Raw genomic sequence first — 19,667 nt, 5'->3', positions numbered from 1 at the left:
CCAATTCGACGGACAGCCGCTGGCACAGAATGCGGCGTGATGATCAGCGCCTCGGCTTTCCCGTCCAACACGACGTTGGACAGCAGCGGTGAGAGCCCGGGATTATCCACGTCGACATGCGAGGCCTAGCAGCGATAGTCGTGGCATCGTTCGGCGAATGCATTCACACGGGTTTGCACTGTAAACAATCGCCATTAACAGCAGAAGACATCGAACGTGGAGAACGTTGGATGCGACAAAAGAAGCAAAGCGCTAATCCAGTCTTGTTCAGTACCGAAGTGCTTGTTGTAAAATCTGAGACAAACCGGAATGCCCACGACTTTTGGTAGGATGCCCCGGATCGGAAGTTGACCGGCAATTCCTCCAGGCAAGAAGCTACCTACTGATCGATTCGCGCATGAACATGCCACGCGACCACGATGCCCGACTTCTTGTCAGACTCGCCACCACTATGACCGTCAACGCTGTGGTGGACCGCATGCTGCTCATGCTGCGTCATAATGCTTTTCGCTGTTGTCCTCCACTTCCACATACGCCTGCAAGCTACGTTTCGGCTTCCGGTCGTACATGTCCGACTGCGTCAATGTTGGCCCTGCTGAATGACCCGCTTCAGCATCACTGTGAGATATTGACAGGCGTGGCGGCAGTGTGGGAGGTATCGCACATGCTAGAACAGTTGAGCGTTAGAAGGTCGATAAGTACATGCACTCAGTTGTTACTATCGAACACCAACGGTCGCGATTTGGGAAGAAAGAACGTACACTCTTGGTTGATGCCCTCGAAAGCATCTAGAGGTAGCTTGTATCGCGGCTTCCTCACCGGCCACGCAGATTCTGGCAACGTTGTTCCTTGATGATCGAGTGCAAGCTTTCCAGGCAGCTTCCAGCCATCACTTTGTCGAATAGAAGGTCCAGCCTGGCCAGATCTAACACCACCAAGGGCTGCCGAGACGGACTCCCAAGCAGCTGCTCTTTGCTTCTCGTGCGGCAGTTTGGCAAATTTGCCCAGAGTTTGTGGAGTCCACTGTCCTGAGTGCTGTCGCAGGTCTTGTTGTGCATCGAATGCCAGAGGCTTGATCGGCGTCGTTCGCGCTTCGTCTTGCGTCGCAGAAGCGGCTCTCGAGGTCGCTAGCTCTGCTTTTGGCGCACCGGCCGGCGTCTCGGGTGTAGAACATCGTGCCAATGTATCTTCACGCTGTGCAATCTCGTTTGTTCTCTCTTCCAGCAGTCTAGAAGCCCGCTCGCGTTCTCGGGTTTCATGGCGACAGTCATCGAGGGCAATCTTCAACTCCTTGGTGAGACGCTCGATCGTGGCATCTCTCTCTTCGATTATTGTGGCTCCTCGCGCAATGACATCTCCCTGTTGACGTACGACATCGTCCTTGGCCTCAGCGAAGGCCCGCAGTCTGTATAGCTCATTTTCCTTTTCAGCCACAGCCTCGTCAAGTTCTGCTCGATGATGGCCGACAGCTCTTGAGAACGAGTCTTGCAGGTCTTGTACTTCTCGCTCCAAGACTTTGACTTGTGCCTCACCATGGCGATGTACTTGCCGATTCTCGAACTCCCGGCGGTTCATGGCGAAGATGTTGTTGTAGGCTCGCACTGTCTGCTGTAGATCTGCGATCTGATTATGCAAGCATTCCTTTTGGTAGGTAAGCTCATCAATACAGTTGTTTTTGCTTGTCATCTGTTCTTCGCTATCTTGCGCATCGGTTTGCATGCGAGCTAGAATGTCCTCGAGACGCGCCTGTCAATACGTTCATGGTCAGCTAATCGCTGGAATGTGCCATATTCAAGCCGTCGCAAAACTTACAATTTCACGATCTCGGAAAGCAACACCAGATGAGCCCTCTGTCCAAAGCGCGACGCCTGCGCCGTACTGAGCAGTGWTGGAGAAATCGCTCTCGGGCTGTGGGACATGACGGTTCCACCAAGCAGGACTGTTTTGCTGAATGTTTTGCTGCTGCTTGAAGTCACATGGCAGCTCTGCAGCGCTTTGGCCAAAATGCGTCGAGTAATGGTCGGAAGTCCACGGCACAGGCCGGTTGGTCGAGCCACTGGCTGGTGGTGTAAACCGGCTGGGATCCAGGCCATCGACACGATCCTCAAGATTGGAGAAATTCCCTTCCATATCGGCCACTCGAGTGTTGAGTCCTTGAACATCTGTTCTCAAAGAGTCCCAAAGCTTCCAGAAGACTGGTCCTGATGGAAGTGCAAATGGCAGAGATGGACTCGCGGCTGATTCCACGAGTCTCGGTGGCGCATCAAATGTCTCTCGCCGGCCGTGTGATGAATTCAGATAGCTCAATGATGCCTCCATAGACTGAAGGCGCAGCTTCAGAGCTGAAAGGTCGTCGGAAAACATGTCTTCGGATGTCGCTTGGGCTGTGTGGCGACCAAACGACGTGATTTGCCTTTTGATGTTATCAAGTTCGCATGCGAAAGTGATGTCGTTCATCGTGGAGTTGTTGTTGTTGTTGTTGTAGGTTTGTTTGCTGGCCTGTGAGCGAAGAGACGAAGTGAGGTCCCGGTCCGAAGCTCCAGGTAGCTTGCAGGCATGACCACTTTCAATTCCAAGCGCATGTGCTTGCCGGAAGCTTCTCTTTCAAATCAATATTTCCGCATTCACTGTTCACAAGTGAGCACAGTTAATGTTGTAATGAGAATCAGCTGAAACTCGTAATCACATACTCAGGTATAGACTTCCATCGCTGATAACGCCGCATGCATGCTGTKTKKKTAWWRMTRSRGCSACCAYCGAGMTCTACACCCACTGGGTGTCTAATTCATAAAATCATTGGATCCCCCGGAGGCCACTTGTTCAACTCCCTTTCGCTATCGTACACTCTGATACGCAATTACTATGCTGCCGTAAGCCATGAAGGCTGCCGCGAGACACCCTGACGCCATGTCGAATATGAATAGGTGCGCCGCCTAGACGGAGAACTTCGCCTTGGCGCGGCTGCTGCCGGCATGCGCAGAGTCGGCGTGACCGCTGAACTCCAGCTGCTCGGTGGCGGGCAATTGCAGAACCTCCTTGAAGCKCTTGCCGATGCGTTCGAGGCGCTTGCGACTCTCGGCAGGATCTCCAGACTCGTCCTTGCGGCCCTTGGGTGGTTGGCCGGCCGATCGGGTCCAAAGACCGACACGCCAGAAGGCCTTGCGAATGTTGACAACCACACCCATGACCTCGTTGTCGTTCTCCTCCTCCAGCATCTCGCCAATGGCAGCGAGCATGATGTTCAACCAAGTCTCGTCGTTGGCCTTGCTACCCTTGAAGGTGTAGGCCCATCTTCCACCGTGCTTGTTCTGCTGATCTTCCCACTCAGGTCTGACGCCGTGCTTGAAGAGATGGTAGTCTGATTTTTGGGCGAGCTCCGAAGCAGGAGTGATGTTGTTCTGAAGTGATTGATGTCAGCTGCTGTCACCTGTACAAGAGGGGAATGAGTAGAACATACGTAGATGCCCCAAAACTCCTCGACACTGTTGAAGCTGATGACCTCCTTGAGCAGCTCGTTCCAATCCTGCTTGCCGCTCGGCGGCTTCGTGAACCAGAGGGTCCACGTGTGCTGCAGCTGGTGTTTGACGTTGAAGTTGGCCGGATCATCAAAGACAGTCACAATCTGGCCGTTGGCACTGCCTCCACCAGTGGTCGCGCCATTTGTGGAGTCAGTCATCGCACCGTCTGGCGAGATGGGAATTGTATCGAGCGGCACCGGCTCCTGTGGGTTCTTTGCGACGTCGGCCATGGTACTTACGAGTGATGGTTCTGGTGCGGTGGATGATTTTGTTGCAGCGGAAKTCGATGCGAAGGAGATGATATGAGAAGTAGTCACGAACAAGTGAAGAAGTCCGCGACTAAAAGTTTAGGTGGGAAAGGGCAAATCACTAGCGTGGCTGTAAGTTACTACTAGCGTGGTTGGAAGCCGCTTTCTACACCATCGATTTTGCTACAACTTGTCACAATTGCGGCAAACGTCTACAAAATGAAGCGTGCTTGCTGCTGGAACTCCTGTTCAACGAGACCAAATTGGGCCGAGGTCCTCGATGCGGAGCGACATGCAAGAATCCGATCATGACGAAGTTTCTGCAGATGATAGCCAGTATGCGGGCAGCGAATATCAGTCTTCCTCAGACGGTCAGCGTGAGGGCCGCTTCTATGGGCCCGACAGCAGCTGGAGATACTACACTCAGGATGAGCGCGCTCTGGCGGCTTCCCTCCAGCATATTGAGAACAACGATCTGAGCATAGCCCTTTACAACGTGCATGCCATGAAGGCACGGGCTCGCGGAGCAGAGGTCATCTCAATCGTAAAGCCGTGGCACTGCAAGGCGCGCTGGATCCAAGCTGATAGAGACGGCAATGAGCCGTTTCAGCCGCCTCCAAAATGGACAGCTTGGCCATTGAAGCCTGAGACGGTGCCTCGAACGCGTGAAGTCTGGGGGGTTGCTCTTCCTCACCCAGATGTAGACTCTGAGACGTTCTCAAAGGTAGAGGTATGGAAACCGAGTCTCAACCTGGAAGAAGAGTTGAAGGCGGTGTTCCTTCGGCAGGCCAAACTTAACTTCAATCAGCGACATTGGATAGCCGGCTCTCTCAGCGCATCTCATTCGAGCGAGGTGTCGCATTCATCTGCCACTTCGAGTGATCGGGAGGGCAAGAGGATGGTGACAGAAGATGAGCAAGCGGAGTCGTTGTCGGGGGACGCTCACTCTGAGTCTGGATCAGTGTCGATACCGCTTTTCATGGCCGACGATGACTTATCAGGCTCGATATTACAGCCTACTATCAGGCACATTATTTCCAAACAGGACGAACTGCTCGCTACACTCCACCAAAGCCGACGGGGACACCGTATGGACCACTCGTTTTCCACGCGAGCAAAGCGCAAGGCACCGTCTGGCTATGGGTCTGCAACCCACGATGAGAAATTCGGCAAAGCAATTCGAAAGCGGAAACGTATTGTATCCGAAGTTGCTGAACTACCAAAGGAGCAGCAAAGTGTCGAAGAAATCAACGAGAAGCCTGCCCGCAAAGCGAGAGGGCAGTACAGGCGAACGCCAGGCCAACGGGACTGGAGCGAGGTTCTTGGTATAGCGACCATGGCGGGCTGGGATCAGGCTGTTATCGATCGAGCTGCTCGAAGATGCGCTGCCATATTCGGAGAATCGATGAGCATGCGCTGTATGGCAGAGACATCTACACACTCCTTACAGGATAAGACCATTGTCTATGCCCCGGACATGATTCCTCCAATCGAAACTATGGATGTGCAACCGGAAGAAGCCATCGATGAGTACACGAATTCATGTCCGCACAAGGCTTGTCGACGCCACCATGACCCGTACGAGAAACGCTGGCGCCTGCGAGAGCACCTAAAGAAGAAGCACAAATACAGCGCAATTCAACTGAAGGACTGGGCGTCGAAGGTGACTGAACACGATCGACAGAATGTTTCCAAAATTGTACCTCTCGCGGCGKAGGGAAGCATCGATGAAGGAGAGGAAGGCATTGACGCCCGAGCTGAAAGTGAGCGGGACGACTTCCTTCAGCCAATTACTGTTCGCATAGGACGGTCGAGGGATAAACGTCCAAGAGCAAGCGCGAGCAGGAGTCGATCGCAGAGTGCCGCTGCAATCCGGGCTTCTGGTGATGATGTGTCAGGTAGTACCATGTCAACAGACTCGGAGCTTTGATGGCTGGAGGGCAGCACTTCAGGTTGAATCTGCGGAATTGCTGCGATAATGTATGTGCTCATATCAGCCGCGGGCTTCGTCGCCTCAGCATCCAAGAAGCGTCGTCTGTTGATGGCAGAGAACCTCTCAGTAGCTGTTGCGAAAACTTGTGTCGGAGACCGATGCAAGACTGGTTAGCCTCTCCATCGTGGGGATACAAAGTCCCCGGCCACGGCTTCCTTGCCATCTGGTCGTCAGCAAAGGATCGATTGATACCGATGCTGTTACCTTAGAGTCGGCCCATTTGACCACGTACATTATGTTCCTGTCGATTAACAATCCCCATGTTTCTTTCGAGTCGATTGCAGCAGCAAAGCGCTTTGCAGCATGTGATCCAGCGTGTAATCCMGCCAGGCTTGCAAGGACTAGATTTCACGGTCCACCAAGTAAATCGCCCTTCCTTGACCAACGACTCGACAGACTCGAGTGTGATTTATGTAGCTTGCTGTTTCATTCGAACGATCGTAATTATAATAATAATTTGCCAGTGCAGCGGCACCTCGGGTACCCAACCGGAAGCTGTTGAGGTTTAGCGTGCTCGCCACTTGTGTGGCTCGGATCATCCCGGAATCTCTCCTTTGACTTGATTTTTCTCGTCTCCATCTTGACACTCAACCTCATCCATCAACCAATCTCCCCTCATAACCAACAACATGGCGTCTTCACAAAATGAGAAGCAGGCTGTCATGGGCATGCCCCCATTCGTCGTGGATTTCCTGAGTACGTTGGTCCCCGTCACCGGCGGCGCGAAACACTGGCCTCGACGAAGGAGCGAGGAGCAGCGATAAGAGCTTGCGCACGATGAAGCTGGATCACAATGCTGACAATGCCTGCAGTGGGTGGTGTCTCCGCCGCTGTCTCTAAGACCGCTGCCGCTCCCATCGAGCGCGTCAAGCTTCTTATCCAGAACCAGGTATGTTGTGCCCAATGCCTCGAGCAGCGCGGCCATCCCCCCGCGCATCGAGTACCACCGWTGGCAGCCGACTGCCATCGGCGCCATCATCTGCGCACGCGCAACTGACATATCTGTCTTTCTAGGATGAGATGTTGAAGGCCGGCCGTCTCAGCCACAAGTACGAGGGTATCGCCGACTGCTTCAAACGCACCACCGCCGATGAGGGTGTCGTCTCCCTCTGGCGTGGAAACACTGCCAACGTTCTCCGTTACTTCCCAACCCAGGCCCTCAACTTCGCTTTCCGCGACACCTTCAAGGCCATGTTCGGTTACAAGAAGGAGCGTGATGGATACGCGTGGTGGATGGCTGGTAACTTGGCCTCCGGTGGTGTTAGTATACTCCCAGGCCTTCTCCGCTTGATGATGAAACTGACGCGCTTTTCAGCTTGCCGGTGCCACCTCCCTCCTGTTCGTCTACTCTCTCGACTACGCCCGTACTCGTCTTGCCAACGACGCCAAGTCCGCCAAGAAGGGTGGTGACGGCCAGCGCCAGTTCAACGGACTGTTGGATGTCTACAAGAAGACCCTCGCCTCTGACGGTATCATGGGTCTCTACCGTGGTTTCGGTCCCTCTGTCGCCGGTATCGTTGTCTACCGTGGTCTCTATTTTGGAATGTACGACTCCCTGAAGCCTGTCGTTCTCACCGGTAACCTCGAAGGCAACTTCCTTGCATCTTTCCTCCTCGGATGGACCGTCACCACTGGTGCCGGTATCGCCTCGTACCCTCTTGATACCGTCCGTCGTCGCATGATGAWGACCTCTGGTGAGGTGAGTAAAATCCGCGCRCAGAAAATTCGCAAACTAGTTCTAACAAAATATTCAGGCCGTCAAGTACAAGTCCTCGTTCGATGCCGCCAGCCAGATCATCGCCAAGGAGGGTGTCAAGTCTCTCTTCAAGGGTGCCGGTGCCAACATCCTCCGTGGTGTTGCCGGTGCTGGTGTCTTGTCGCTTTACGACCAGATGCAGCTCCTCATGTTCGGAAAGAAGTTCAAATAGATGACTCGCCCACAAGAGCCGGCCGAAATTGTCAAGCGCTCGGTACAAGGAGGGGATGGAAGTGGATCTGCATGCCGCTAGAAGATTGCAGAGGCGGAAAAGAAGCGATTTSCATTGACCAATGCATGTACGGCTTGTGGTCATATGGTTACTGTGCTCCAGCAGAGCGCCGTTCGGACCGTGTACCATTAGTCTACCCTGTACCTGTTGTTTCTAAACTAAAGGCGTTGTGTTTTTCCACGTTTGAGACTGGTTAAGTTGGCCATTTCTCGAGTGACATGATGGAACATAAAACCGTGGACTGTGATTGAAGACCACATTCCGCTCAACTTCCGTACTCATATCATACTAACATTAATCATACACTCGTCCCCGACGAGGAGGATGCCTACGTGTCGCGATTAATTCTCTTCCAGACCTCCTTCTCAGTCTCGGCGATTGTGCTGCCTGCAGCACTCGCCCAGCCTTTGACCGCATTCCACATATTGCCCGCAGTATCGTTCGCACTGTCTCCCCCGATATTCAAGTTCGGCACGATGCTGGGCCTCCGCTGATCCTGTTGCTCGAGACTAGCTCTAGCCGTCGACGACATTTCCTGCGCCATAACATTCTGCTGATATCCTGGTGGATGCGAGCCGGCTTGAATCTGCGGCGCTGGCGCTGCGCCAAAATTGAGAGTTGTCGGGCCTGGTCTTTGAGGTGTGGTCGTTGCCGACGATGTGCCGTAGACCGGGGCGTAGTTTTGCTGGGGAGCGGGGATCCCCATTTGTGGAGGCATTGTTGTCGTTGGAGCGACTTCTCCTGCTTTGGGTGGTGGTGGCAGCGTGCTTGGAAGGGTGGACGAAGCTTGCTGGGAGGGCGCTACTGGCACAGCGCCTGGCTGTGGAGGAGGAGGTCCATTGTCGTATGCTGCGGCTGTTGTCCTGCTGGGTTGAGGAAGAGCTTGAGGTTGTGGAGCGTATGGCGTTGGAGCTGGAGGACCTTGACCTGGTCTTGCAGCGGGATATGGAGCTTGAGCAGTTGTTGTGCTTGCATTGGCGGACTCGTCTGTTGATATCGGGGCGGCAGTTTGTGGTGTGATTCCCTTGGGCTTTTGGGGAGTAATGGGCTCGTCAATGAAGACTGGAACGGGCGGCATTATGTTGAGTGAAGTGATTGAAGGTATATGAGCTCAAGCCATGCAGCTATTCAATTGTGAATGGTTTGCATAATCCCTTGTCCTGGCCGCTTTTGGTAGTGGAGTCGATATAAGGTTCGCTCAAGAGACAACACAACCACTGGGGACGCTGCGAAGGCCCTCCACTCGGATTCACACGCTCTTTACTTACCATCAGAGAGCCATAGGACATCGAAATCTAATGGTGGCAGAGATTACGCCGACATGTATAAAACTCGGACATCCTTCACGATGGCAATACATCGTAAACCATCTGTGGCTCCAATATCGAATATTCAGTCTGCCTCATCTGAGCTATGCCTCGAACATCCAGCGTAAGAAGCTCTACGACGGGACTTTACACATGGCATCGCTAACGCTTGTCGCGCCTCCCAGAAAATTGCGTGGGACTATGATAAGCGCCTCATCCTGCATTTGTGTGAGTACACGTATCCACCTGCACCTGCTGRCATACTTCCAAGGATCGCTGACCTTTATACCTTTATTTTCAGTATGTGACGAATTTGAGCTTCCCTGGAGCCAAGCTAGTGATGTGTTCCTCTCCATCTATGAAGACATTGTTGCTGCAGACGTCGGCGGTGCTCTAAGGTCCCAGTATTCCGAGCGAAGATCGAAGCAATACTGGAAAGATTTTTACAACCTGGTCTCTACCCCTGGCGAAAACGAACGCACCGATGCTTCTAGGAGATTGATTAGCGAACGGATTGCAACCCTTGGTATCGTGATCCCGCCTGGGACCGACCTGGCGACAAGGAGCCGGACTCAGAGCGTAAGCCATGCTGTACCTTTAAGTAGACAGCCAGCAATAGCTATGCCGACTACACCCGAGCCTCCAATACATCGTAGCGCTGGGAATTCATCCCAGAAGAGACGCAGATTAGAAGATGAATCCAGCGACGATGAAATTCGAGTGGGTCCATTGGAAGAGCATGTACACCAGCAGGATTTTCAATCTCGGATCCATCCGCGATCAACGGTACGCCCTGTTCTGGAGACACCACCTCAGACCCCGCAAGGCAAACAGGCGTATCGGCAGATGAGCGGTAAAGTTATCTTCATCTCGCCAAATAAGGATCCCTATGCCGATCTCGAACCTGTATCTGACGAAGAGGCCCACCCGCCGCACTGCCGGAATAACTTGTTCTTCCGATATGATAAGGCAGGCAGCCACGATGTGTTCGAGGGATTCACCGCAAGAAGGTACAGGGGACGTGTCCAAGTCCATCAGGAGCCTCCTGCAACGCTTGACTGGACCGATGTATTCTATGTGAGTATGCCATGACWTCCATGCAGAGCTGTCGACATGAGAAAATCATCAACAAAACAGCGCTCTTAACTGTCCTCTCCATTGTATGATGGACCACTCTGCTAGTAATGAAGGTTCTAGCAGCTCCAGAGTTGTCTACCTTGCAGAGAGCAACGCCTCGAGACATCATGAAGACGACTGAGGGTGTTTTGCCTCGATAAAGAATCCTCATATCGACAGCTCTACATCCATGTGCACAAGCTTCTAACTTTTGACCGTAGCATGTGGATCCCGAGGGAAAGAACCAGCGCTACGATTCGCCCGTTGTCTCAGTAACGGATCAACAGTGGTGGGTCATTCGTTTGGCTCTTAAGGAGCTGAATCGTGGCCGTCCTGGCCGCATTACGGTCATCGATGGAAGTGCTCTGGATCCAAAAGCGGTTTTTCATGCGCTTCCATGTAAGTCTCTCCGATCTACTATAGTCAGCAAAAGACTGACGCCTCGCCAAGTCATACGTCAGCTCAAGAAGAGGCACGAGTTCACTGACGGCGCTTGGAACTATGGCGGCACGCACGAGTTCTTCTGCTTCAAGTCGATTCCTGCTCATGCCATTCTGAGTTCTTTCTGCGTCAGTGAGCTTTCTAACTTCGTGAATGGCTCACCACAGATGTCGAGTGTTCTTAGGCTGGCCACGCTTTCTGATCCCAAGCGTGCCTATTTTAAAGGTGTGCTTCCAGCATTAARGAGGGACAACGTGCAGCTTTCTCCCAATGTTATTACGGAAATCGCGAGACTGATCCAATTCATGGGACTGGACGCCTTTTCCAAGAGGGAGCATCTCGCTCACATCTGGACCAACTTCATTCAAGGCTGGGGCCTGCATTTGTCCTACCAAACCCCTGATCAATGGGTCAAACTAGCAGCAGGATTCGCACGCGCCTTGGGTGATGTCGGTGGACATGTTCTGCCCTCGAGAGATTCCAAACCTCTAGAATTGGCTTTCCTTGAAGGCGTGAATTGGGCGTCAAGCGTCAGTTTCAGCACTCGATATGCTCAGGATTCTGCATTACTGATCCGACGGAAGGACCGTCAGGCGAGGTTCATAGGACTGGAGGACCCTGCTGGACTGCTCGAGATTCCAAACCCTAACACTGCTATAAGGACCCTGCAAGCATATCGACACCAGCCTGGGAATGGCGAAGGAAGTCGCYGACCCACCCGTAATACTAGACCGGTGTTTCATTCGTACCGCCTTGAATCGGCTGGAGGAAGGGCTAATCGTGAACACCACGATGAAGCAAGAAGACGCGCTATAGCCACTGGTAGAACATTGCAAGATGCAATCGATCTGGATCAAGAGACTGACTTGTCGGATGACGAAGAAGAGATACTGTACGACGATTGAGCATCATTTGGTGTGCATGGTTGAGTATAGATGCTAGATCCATTTCTTCATACCCTTTATAGTGCAAATAATAGACGAATTCTGCTGATGTAGTCACGCAGAGCTGTCGATATGAGATATCATCAACAAGACCAGCGCCCTTAACTGCTTCCTCGCTTAATTGACAGGCTACTCTGCTAGTAGCAGGGATTCTAATAGGCTTGAATTATCGAGACTTTAGAGAGCGAGGCCTTAGGACGTTGCTGGCATGACTGAGGATGGCTTGTCCTAATGAATAATCCTCGAGAGATTATCGACAAGAGTAGCGCCCTCAACTGCTCCCTCGCTTAATTGACGGGCTCCTTTGCTAGTGGTTGGGATTCCAGCAGGCCTAAAACCGTCGATTCTATAGAGAGCAATGCGTTAGGTCATAGCGGGAATGAATAAGGATAACCTTTCCCGGTGAACAATCCTCATATCGACAGCTCTGATATAGTGGGTAAAAGCCGTCAATGGTGCACCCTTCTAAAGCACTTCTCAGGCGAGGGGATGTTGCGCTCTGGCGTGCAAAGGCTAACATGYATCACACAGGCATCTTCCACTGAGATCACGAAAACTCCCTGCAAGTTTCATTCATTCCATTTGTTACAATCCCAACTGCTTACACGAGCAAGCCATTGAGTGGCGCCCTATGGACATCGTTGACGATATCTCCAAGTGCTCTCAGCAGCACCGCCTTGCTATGGCGTGCGTGCATCGCACTGAAATTCCCGGGGTGCAGCATCCTCGTTATTTGCAATGACGACAGGAGCATCAAAAGAGTAGATCCTCATCCTCACCAGGAATCTCAAATCCAATCCCATCAGACTCCCCATCCTCATCCACCTCCTCGGTCTTCACAGTCTTAGTCGCAGTCTTCTGCTCCTTCGCCGACTTCTTAGGAGTAGCAGCGCGCTTCTTCGGAGTAGCCTTGACCTTCTTCGTAGGACTCTCCTCGTCGTCTTCGTCGTTGTTGGCATTCTCATTGTCATCCTCGTCGGCAGCTTTCTTGCCGCGAGCACGCTTCTTCGGAGTGCCCTTGACGGGAGTCTTGGTGGTTCCACCCTCGCTGCCACCAACACCACCACCAGAGCTCTTCTTGTCGTCTTGAGCGGCGAGGAGCTTCTTCTTGATGGCCGCCCAGGCATTCTTGCAGGAATTGACATTCGTGTAACCGCCGAGACCGGCAAGTTTCTCGAAATTGATCTGGAATTATGTAAGTGATGTGCAGGTAGCATCATGTGGTTGTTGTTCTCACCTTGGGGTGTTCGTCGAAGCACTGCCAGGACTGCGACATGAGCTTGACTTCGCGCTCGGAGAGACCGACGTCGTTGGTGGACATGATGATTGTGTGATGGGATGTGTGATGGGATGGGTGCGGGTGGTATGTTTGTTCGATGATCAAGGTATGGTGATAGCGAGGGAAGAAAGATGTCTGATGGAAAGGGAAGAAAATGTGAAAGGCAGCTTCATGGAGCTGTTTCGAAGCATGTGGAAGCCTTGCTTCATTCACTTCACTTGTCCCGCACATCGAACCACAATTCTGCTAATGAAGAATGCCCCTCCCAAGGCACGCTCGGTGGCTTCTGCATCGAGAGCATCCAAGCCATCTATCACATTCGGCCACTGTGTCTAGAATCAATCATTCGGCACAACAGCCAAGTTGGAGGAAGATGCACATGCGTACTTGTCAGCACAATGTGTACAAACAAGAGAGAGGCCTCCACTAGTGCCAGGAGGTGAGATGTTTGCTTCATCGATCGAGAGCGCCAGTCATTGCAGCCATTCGATCTGACCAGATTGGGAGAAATGGCGACTTCAATTCGCTTCGCTGCATGGACTTTTCTGACTTATCCTAGCTGTCTTCGGACCGAAACATGCAAGTTTCCCTGGATGKCGGACGCAGTGCCGCAACATTACCTATTTGTTCCAATTGCCCTGGCTCAGGGACAATAACCCCTGGACGCAATCAAGATCCTCACTCTTCCGACCTCCGCGCATGAATTCTGCTAGCTCAGCATCTGCTTCGGGATCGTTCTCGTCGGCCTGTGACTGTCTCCTTCTTCCGACATTTTTATTTGGGTGCGATTGTCCCTTTGCCATCACCCTCCTTCCCGGTTCGCCATCCAGCTGACTGATTTCTTCCCCATCGGAGTCCATCTCACGCTCGGGCGACCAATTCTCCTTGTCGGATTCATTGCCTGGGATGCGCAGAGAAGCGGCAGATCCGGAGTGCTTCAGCTTAGGAAGAGATGCTCCCTGATGGCCATATTTGCCCTGCAATCGTCCCAAAGATGTGCTTGCTCTCTGAAGAGGCTTCCTCTGGCCTAACTTGGATCGCTTCACAGAAGCCGGATGATTTGAGAACGCAGCATTTCTCTTCGCAGACACAGTCCCGAGAATGTTCCTGCCAGATGCCGTCCTCAAAAGACCGATAGCACCAGCAGCAGAACCACTTGCATCCTTCTCGGCAGCGCTTTCAAGCTCGCTGCGGGACTCTTTGTCACACCAGAACTCCCACGAACGCGAATCTCGAGACCGGCCGCTGATGGATCGTGACAAGCCTTGAGAAGACCTGAAGTTGGGTGTAGGAGGATTGCTGAGGCTGACATCTGGAAGCATCATCGTCTGCTTTGGCCGTGGAGGTGATGGCGACGAGGCGTCTTTGGTGATGATTTCCGCTTTGCCTTCTGCATTCATCGACAAGCGAACACAAGAAGAGACTCTCTTGAGGCTCCGATCTGATCTCTCTGGCCCAGTGCTGACTGGTGACGRCTGTGTTTGAACACTCTGGCGAAGCAAAGACATGCTTCGCCTGTTGGCTATATAGCCAACCGGAGCACGAATGTCTGGAGTGGAAAACATGGGCGACGACTGAGCTGAAGCAGCGGCCAAAGCGGCCTGAGCAAAACGCTGGGGAGTCTCCGTTGAGGTATCCTCTGGCACTGCAGGGACGCTGATCGTCGCATCACTACTGGATATCCAGGCTGTAGTTTCGGTCTTGACAGCATCTGCATCGACAGACGCATCGCTTCCAATGGATGGCTCCGGACTCTCGTTATGCGACTCCTCACTGTCGACTCCGCTTTCATATCTGACCAGGCCATCAGCATCTTGGCTCGACCGGATGGCGCCAGATGTGGAGTCTCGAGATTGTTGATATTCGGCAAGCTCGTGGGGGAGAAGTGGCCTCGATCTCCGTCTTGAGCTTTGTCTTCTGTTCTGAAACCAGATCTAGTTGTACATGGGTTAGACACTTGGGAGCGAAGCTAATCCTGCGGTCATGTATTGCGAACCTGGACTTCTTTCTCGCCAAGGGAAACGCGCTCCACGAGTGCCATTCGTGCCGTCTTATCTGGCTTGGGATCGTGCTTGTATGCTGCCTCTAATATCTCCTGGTCTTCGGGACTGTAGAAAATGTGTCAGAATGATATTTGGTCGAGGGAGCTTCGCATGCCACGGTCTGTACCTAGTCCTCTTGCGTTTCTGTCGGGCGAGCGGCCTGCCGTCGAGGCCAGATTGTGCATCATTTCCAGTCCGCGATTCTTCATACGCGGTACTCCCAGGAGGAGAAGCAGTGGTGCTCCCTGCAGTCGACATAGCAATGAGTGTATACGGCCTGGAGCCGGGAAGGAGAGTGGAAGACGTGTTATGGAGGAGAGGAACGCGGCGAGATTCGAATGTGCCCATGTCCCGTCCAAAACGCGTCGCAAAACGCGTTGCCGATCCCCGAGCCACGCTAAGATGGGATGGGTTGAGTCGTCCCGCTCCACCACTTCTGCATCCACTCACATCACAATCCGTTCCATCACTTATACATTCTTCTCTGTGCAGCCGGCGACAGGAGCAAGGAAGGTCACATTGGCAGCCAATCCAGTACGCCTATCTTGTCCTCTACCATTGTGTCCGGTGATGACCATGAGAAATCCGACGCTCGGACAGTTTCAACACGACACGAGAGATACACGGTGCACGTGCTCTACTACCTCAGCGGCACGCGCCATCGCAGCCGGGACCCGGATCATCATCATAAACACCTGCATGGGTGGCCCATAACAACATGAATGTGCAACACTCCCCAAATCATTCCAAGCACACGATCAATAATGTTCAGTGCAGAGCTACTTTGACGTCCTTGGCGGGAAGGAAAAGTTGTGGCGTACATTTGTGTAATTTTCGAGGATGAAAGCTCCCATGCACGCCCTGGTGAGAGGGGTAGGTACTATAGGTCTAACGCCACAGTGCCATGGTCTTCAATCCTTGCTGTACCAACTTGGAATTCGATAAAAATATACGGACATCTCCCCGATTCCCGATTCATTGAACCGATGGGTTCGATGGGCGAAGAAAGAACTTTCCCGCTCAAGAGGCCTCGAGGGCACAAAGTACCCGTTCCCCGATGGTCCCTCAAGTTTCCGGACAACGTCACTCATGTTTACACCCTTTACGTCGGAGTACAATGCCGTTCTGAAAATGCCGCTACTCGTTGCAGGGTAGAAAGCGTCATCGAGGCTATACTGTCCGGCAGCAACAACAACAAGGCCCCGGCTATAGACACTTTCCGCGTGACTGATGGCTTCGATTTAGAGGTATGCCGACTCGAGATTGCTAGATGCTTATAGTTGATCGTGATCGATGTAGAGGTCGAGAGTCTGGGTCGCATACTGGACAGCTAAAGAGGCCTTCGAGGCGACGTTGGAAGTATTGGATCTGACCAAGATCTGGCAAGACCTGGGTCCAGACAATGAGCATATCGGTCTGTGGAAGGAGCATTTTATAGCCCCTATTGAAAGACTGGAGACGAACTACGCTCGACTAGACCACCGTCCAGGTATTGCTCAGCTCCCTGATACCACACAGCCTGGCCATGACCTCACGGCTTACTGGGGAGCCGGAAGGGATCGAATTCCAGCTTCAGCACACGATCGCTTTGAAACGCCGAAGAATATCAGTGCACCATCTAAGAAGCCAAAGGGGTTCGGCGAGAGACTCACAGGCTCCAACTACGATAACATGTGCCACAGTGAGCGGCTTCCATAAACTCGAGGAGTATCACAACCCGACTGACATCTTCCTAGTCCGTTCTGGCCAATGGTGGGAGCTCTGTGAGGAAGAAGAGCGAATATCATACGAGACTACATTACAAGGCAAGCTCATGGAAGGCATGAACTACCTCTGGGACCATCCCGAAGAAACAGGCACGATAGGTTTGAGATTTCTCCAGAATCTGAATGCCGACGGCAAGCCCATAAAGGAGACTTGTGGCGCGGGTTTCCACAAGAACTGGGCCGATCTGGAGAAATGGTCATCGAGACATGCAAGTCATTTGGCAATCTTCAACGGAATGATGGCTCATGCAAAGCATTTTGGTGAGAGTCGCAAGCTTATGACTTGGTGAGTCTTGCGCGTTTCTTGGAATTCGATCAACATGTTTTCTAATAACTGCTGCTTTGCATTATTTTAGGCACGAGGTCTGGATTCTCAAGAAAGACGAAGCGCACTTCGAATACATCAATTGTGATCCTCGGACGGGAGTCATCTCGTGGGTGGAGTTGGAACGGACGCCGTTGAGTGCGAGAGGACAGTGATGTATCTAATTTCAAAGGTAATCTTGAAGACATTCATTCGTACATGACCTRTCTTTTTCTCTTCTTCAAAACCCGGCTAACTTATTGGAGCCAAAGACATGATCGAAAAGATTACTTACTTCGCGGCAGCTGGAGAAAGACAATGCGATCCCAGCGTCACGGCGGACATGAGACTATACAAAACCAACATTCCGCGAAACAGAGTCTCAAAATCTTGAAAGTCCCTTTTCAAAGGCAGGCAAGAAATATAGAGTAATTCCCCTGAGATGCTTTTTTTCATGATCCTTTCCCTACCTTAAAATGAGCCCTCTTCTCAAGATTTGTCTCCCATAAAAAGGTAGAAAGAGTTCTCCCAGCCCATCCAACTTCATCTCCTTGCGACGAGTTTCTCTATAGCTTGCTTGCTTGAACTGCACTCGGATTCGAGGTTTCGAGCTTTTCTTTCTCCCAAATAACAAGATACCATCCATCCCTTCCTCAGCAGGTAGGTAGTATAGCATATTCGATATTTTCTATTCCGCCCTGTTTCCCAAGCGTCCAAAAGGAAGTTTATTGTGAGATCTTCAAAGAAAACATGGGTTGAAATCAAGCAAATAAGGCCGTGGGACCTCTAATGCGTGGGTGCCTGTATCCTTCTACCAAATAGCGAGCGCCATGTGAAACCCCTACTCCTCCTCCTCCTCCTCCTCCTCCTCCTTCTCTTCCTCCGACAAGGAATGATTTCGCCTTTTGAAGACACGTACACGAGTCTTCATTACCAGTGATGAGGTGACTACGCACACCATGGGTCAGATGTGAAAAGACAAAAAAGAAAGAAAGAAGGAGAAAAAATGAATGGTCCATCAGTCGCTTCACTCGCAGGCAAAAGAAGAAGAACTCAAATACATACCCCGGTTTCTCCATMGTCATCGCGAAATGCCCTGGCTAGGGAAAGGGTTATGCAAACAAGAGGGTCCTGTCGAKCCATGCAGGTGAACATTAACGTGAAAAGGAGGGCGTGTCCCGGAATATCTTACCCATCCATCCATCCATCCATCCGATATCCGCTGTGCTGGACGAACCTTGCGATGCCTGAGGCAACAGACAACAGTAGTGACTTCGAACACTCCCCTTTCAATTTTTTTTCCGACCTATCCACCCATCACACCACCCAGCATCAAAAATAAGACATTATTAAAGAAAAAGAACCTCCTTCCCCTGAAGACCAGAGAAAGATTCATCCATCCACTTTCTCCGCGGAAGGAGTGCACCTCCACTTTCCACACCATCATACATCCATCCCTTCCATTCCCTTCTTACTACTTCTTATTATTGGCATTCAAACCAAAATACAATCCCAGCACGAGCGCCAAAATGATGACTATCGCCACACAGATCCAGAAGCACCACCACTTCATCTTCCGTGCATTTCGCGCCGATTTGATGCCCTTGTCGAGATGTACATTTCCGGCTTCCGTGTCTGTTTTGACGTTTCCGGTGGAGACTTCGGCGGCGGCAATGGGCTCGTCTTGCAACACCACTGCCGTCGCGAGGTCTTCCATCAATTGTTGCAGTTCAAGCATCGTCTTTTCAATCTTTTGGATGTCATTATGCCGAGCGCGAACTGATCCGAGGACTGTGCTGGCTGTTGCTGAACGGTTGGATTTCAATGCCGTTTGAAAGACACCCTCGTTGCCCCAATCTGCCTGGGAGGCCTCCTGTACCTCGGCTTCTGTGGCGTCCGGATTGACGATTCGGTATTGGCGGGCGATTTGCTCACGGTAACGCTTCTCGTAGTTTGCTTCTTCCAGTCGGTATTCCTGCAGTTGCTTGGTGAAGCTGGTCTTTAATTGTCCGACTTGAGTATTTTTGACCTGGTTGTCTCTGCTACGCGCCGCATCGATCTCGAGGAATTTGATCTGATCTTTGACGGAAGTGTTGAGGACTTGGGTTTGCGTGACCATGGATTCCAGCTGCGCCGAGGAAGCATTGTCGGGGGTGGAGAGGGTGCGCTGGTGTGCGGCGGCGATTTGCGAGACGTGGGTGGTGAGGGTGCGAATGTCTGCTTTGACGGCCTGGGTTGGATTGTGTTAGAGGGGTGGATGTTGAGTTGCTGGGATTGCATGTCGCGCGCATACACACCTCTACGCGACCGAGAAAGTCGGTGTTGCTCAGCACACTCGGACCAGGCTGAACGTATTGTACGGCGGGAGCAGAACCCGTCGTGTCGTATGTGTTCGCGCCCGTGTCTTGAACATTTCCTCCGCTTGCGCCGTAGGGGTTCGAGGCGCCATACCCGCCGACCTGCTGCTGCTCGCTCTCATACGGGTTGCCGGAGTAGCCCGAGTATTGATTGGTGTAGGACGACATGGACGCTGGCAATACCTCCCGTCGCTCGATCAAGTATCCGGGATGCGCGTGCGTGCGTACGTGCAGGTGCGAGGCAGGAACGAACGTTAGAGGGAGAGTACGAGGTCGGGTGGCTGTACAATGAGATTGATCGGACGGGGAGGCTCAAGGTAGGTTAGCGGCGCTAGTAGGTATAAGCGACGTTGATGCTTTGTAT

General features: G+C 52.3%; 10 protein-coding genes; 4 read left to right on the top strand and 6 right to left on the bottom strand.

Annotated features, from left to right (window-relative positions):
• Positions 1-485: 485 nt before the first annotated feature.
• On the bottom strand, positions 486-2,457 carry RCC_08509 (uncharacterized protein; the record flags this gene model as incomplete). XM_023773759.1 has 3 exons in its annotated part: positions 486-667; positions 762-1,746; positions 1,813-2,457. 3 exons carry the CDS (start codon positions 2,455-2,457, stop codon positions 486-488), a joined length of 1,812 nt encoding a protein of 603 aa, XP_023629527.1.
• Positions 2,458-2,933: 476 nt separating this feature from the next.
• RCC_08508 (probable translation initiation factor eIF-4E) lies at positions 2,934-3,748 on the bottom strand (the record flags this gene model as incomplete). XM_023773758.1 has 2 exons in its annotated part: positions 2,934-3,398; positions 3,458-3,748. 2 exons carry the CDS (start codon positions 3,746-3,748, stop codon positions 2,934-2,936), a joined length of 756 nt encoding a protein of 251 aa, XP_023629526.1.
• A 298-nt stretch (positions 3,749-4,046) lies between these two features.
• RCC_08507 (uncharacterized protein) lies at positions 4,047-5,696 on the top strand (the record flags this gene model as incomplete). The annotated part of the gene is made up of 1 exon (XM_023773757.1): positions 4,047-5,696. The coding sequence occupies one exon, from the start codon at positions 4,047-4,049 to the stop codon at positions 5,694-5,696; it is 1,650 nt and encodes a 549-aa protein (XP_023629525.1).
• Positions 5,697-6,388: 692 nt separating this feature from the next.
• RCC_08506 (probable ADP, ATP carrier protein (ADP/ATP translocase)) lies at positions 6,389-7,687 on the top strand (the record flags this gene model as incomplete). XM_023773756.1 has 5 exons in its annotated part: positions 6,389-6,455; positions 6,572-6,648; positions 6,774-7,019; positions 7,075-7,425; positions 7,514-7,687. The coding sequence occupies 5 exons, from the start codon at positions 6,389-6,391 to the stop codon at positions 7,685-7,687; spliced, it is 915 nt and encodes a 304-aa protein (XP_023629524.1).
• Positions 7,688-8,075: 388 nt separating this feature from the next.
• On the bottom strand, positions 8,076-8,825 carry RCC_08505 (uncharacterized protein; the record flags this gene model as incomplete). Its single annotated transcript, XM_023773755.1, has 1 exon — positions 8,076-8,825. One exon carries the CDS (start codon positions 8,823-8,825, stop codon positions 8,076-8,078), a length of 750 nt encoding a protein of 249 aa, XP_023629523.1.
• Positions 8,826-9,160: 335 nt separating this feature from the next.
• Positions 9,161-11,516, top strand: RCC_08504 (uncharacterized protein; the record flags this gene model as incomplete). XM_023773754.1 has 5 exons in its annotated part: positions 9,161-9,178; positions 9,240-9,282; positions 9,356-10,131; positions 10,392-10,569; positions 10,621-11,516. The coding sequence occupies 5 exons, from the start codon at positions 9,161-9,163 to the stop codon at positions 11,514-11,516; spliced, it is 1,911 nt and encodes a 636-aa protein (XP_023629522.1).
• Positions 11,517-12,308: 792 nt separating this feature from the next.
• Positions 12,309-12,876, bottom strand: RCC_08503 (uncharacterized protein; the record flags this gene model as incomplete). XM_023773753.1 has 2 exons in its annotated part: positions 12,309-12,740; positions 12,793-12,876. The coding sequence occupies 2 exons, from the start codon at positions 12,874-12,876 to the stop codon at positions 12,309-12,311; spliced, it is 516 nt and encodes a 171-aa protein (XP_023629521.1).
• Positions 12,877-13,454: 578 nt separating this feature from the next.
• On the bottom strand, positions 13,455-15,134 carry RCC_08502 (uncharacterized protein; the record flags this gene model as incomplete). XM_023773752.1 has 3 exons in its annotated part: positions 13,455-14,768; positions 14,831-14,942; positions 15,004-15,134. 3 exons carry the CDS (start codon positions 15,132-15,134, stop codon positions 13,455-13,457), a joined length of 1,557 nt encoding a protein of 518 aa, XP_023629520.1.
• Positions 15,135-15,862: 728 nt separating this feature from the next.
• RCC_08501 (related to phenylacetaldoxime dehydratase family protein) lies at positions 15,863-17,122 on the top strand (the record flags this gene model as incomplete). XM_023773751.1 has 4 exons in its annotated part: positions 15,863-16,123; positions 16,176-16,557; positions 16,613-16,928; positions 16,999-17,122. The coding sequence occupies 4 exons, from the start codon at positions 15,863-15,865 to the stop codon at positions 17,120-17,122; spliced, it is 1,083 nt and encodes a 360-aa protein (XP_023629519.1).
• A 1,298-nt stretch (positions 17,123-18,420) lies between these two features.
• On the bottom strand, positions 18,421-19,471 carry RCC_08500 (related to putative snare protein syn; the record flags this gene model as incomplete). XM_023773750.1 has 2 exons in its annotated part: positions 18,421-19,176; positions 19,244-19,471. The coding sequence occupies 2 exons, from the start codon at positions 19,469-19,471 to the stop codon at positions 18,421-18,423; spliced, it is 984 nt and encodes a 327-aa protein (XP_023629518.1).
• Between the last annotated feature and the right edge of the window lie 196 nt (positions 19,472-19,667).

This window comes from Ramularia collo-cygni (genome assembly GCF_900074925.1).
Source record: "Ramularia collo-cygni strain URUG2 genome assembly, contig: RCC_scaffold14, whole genome shotgun sequence".
Classification (NCBI taxonomy): Eukaryota; Fungi; Ascomycota; class Dothideomycetes; order Mycosphaerellales; family Mycosphaerellaceae; genus Ramularia; species Ramularia collo-cygni.
The sequence above is the reverse complement of the archived record's forward strand: the minus strand, read 5'-3'. Positions and strand labels throughout refer to the sequence as shown.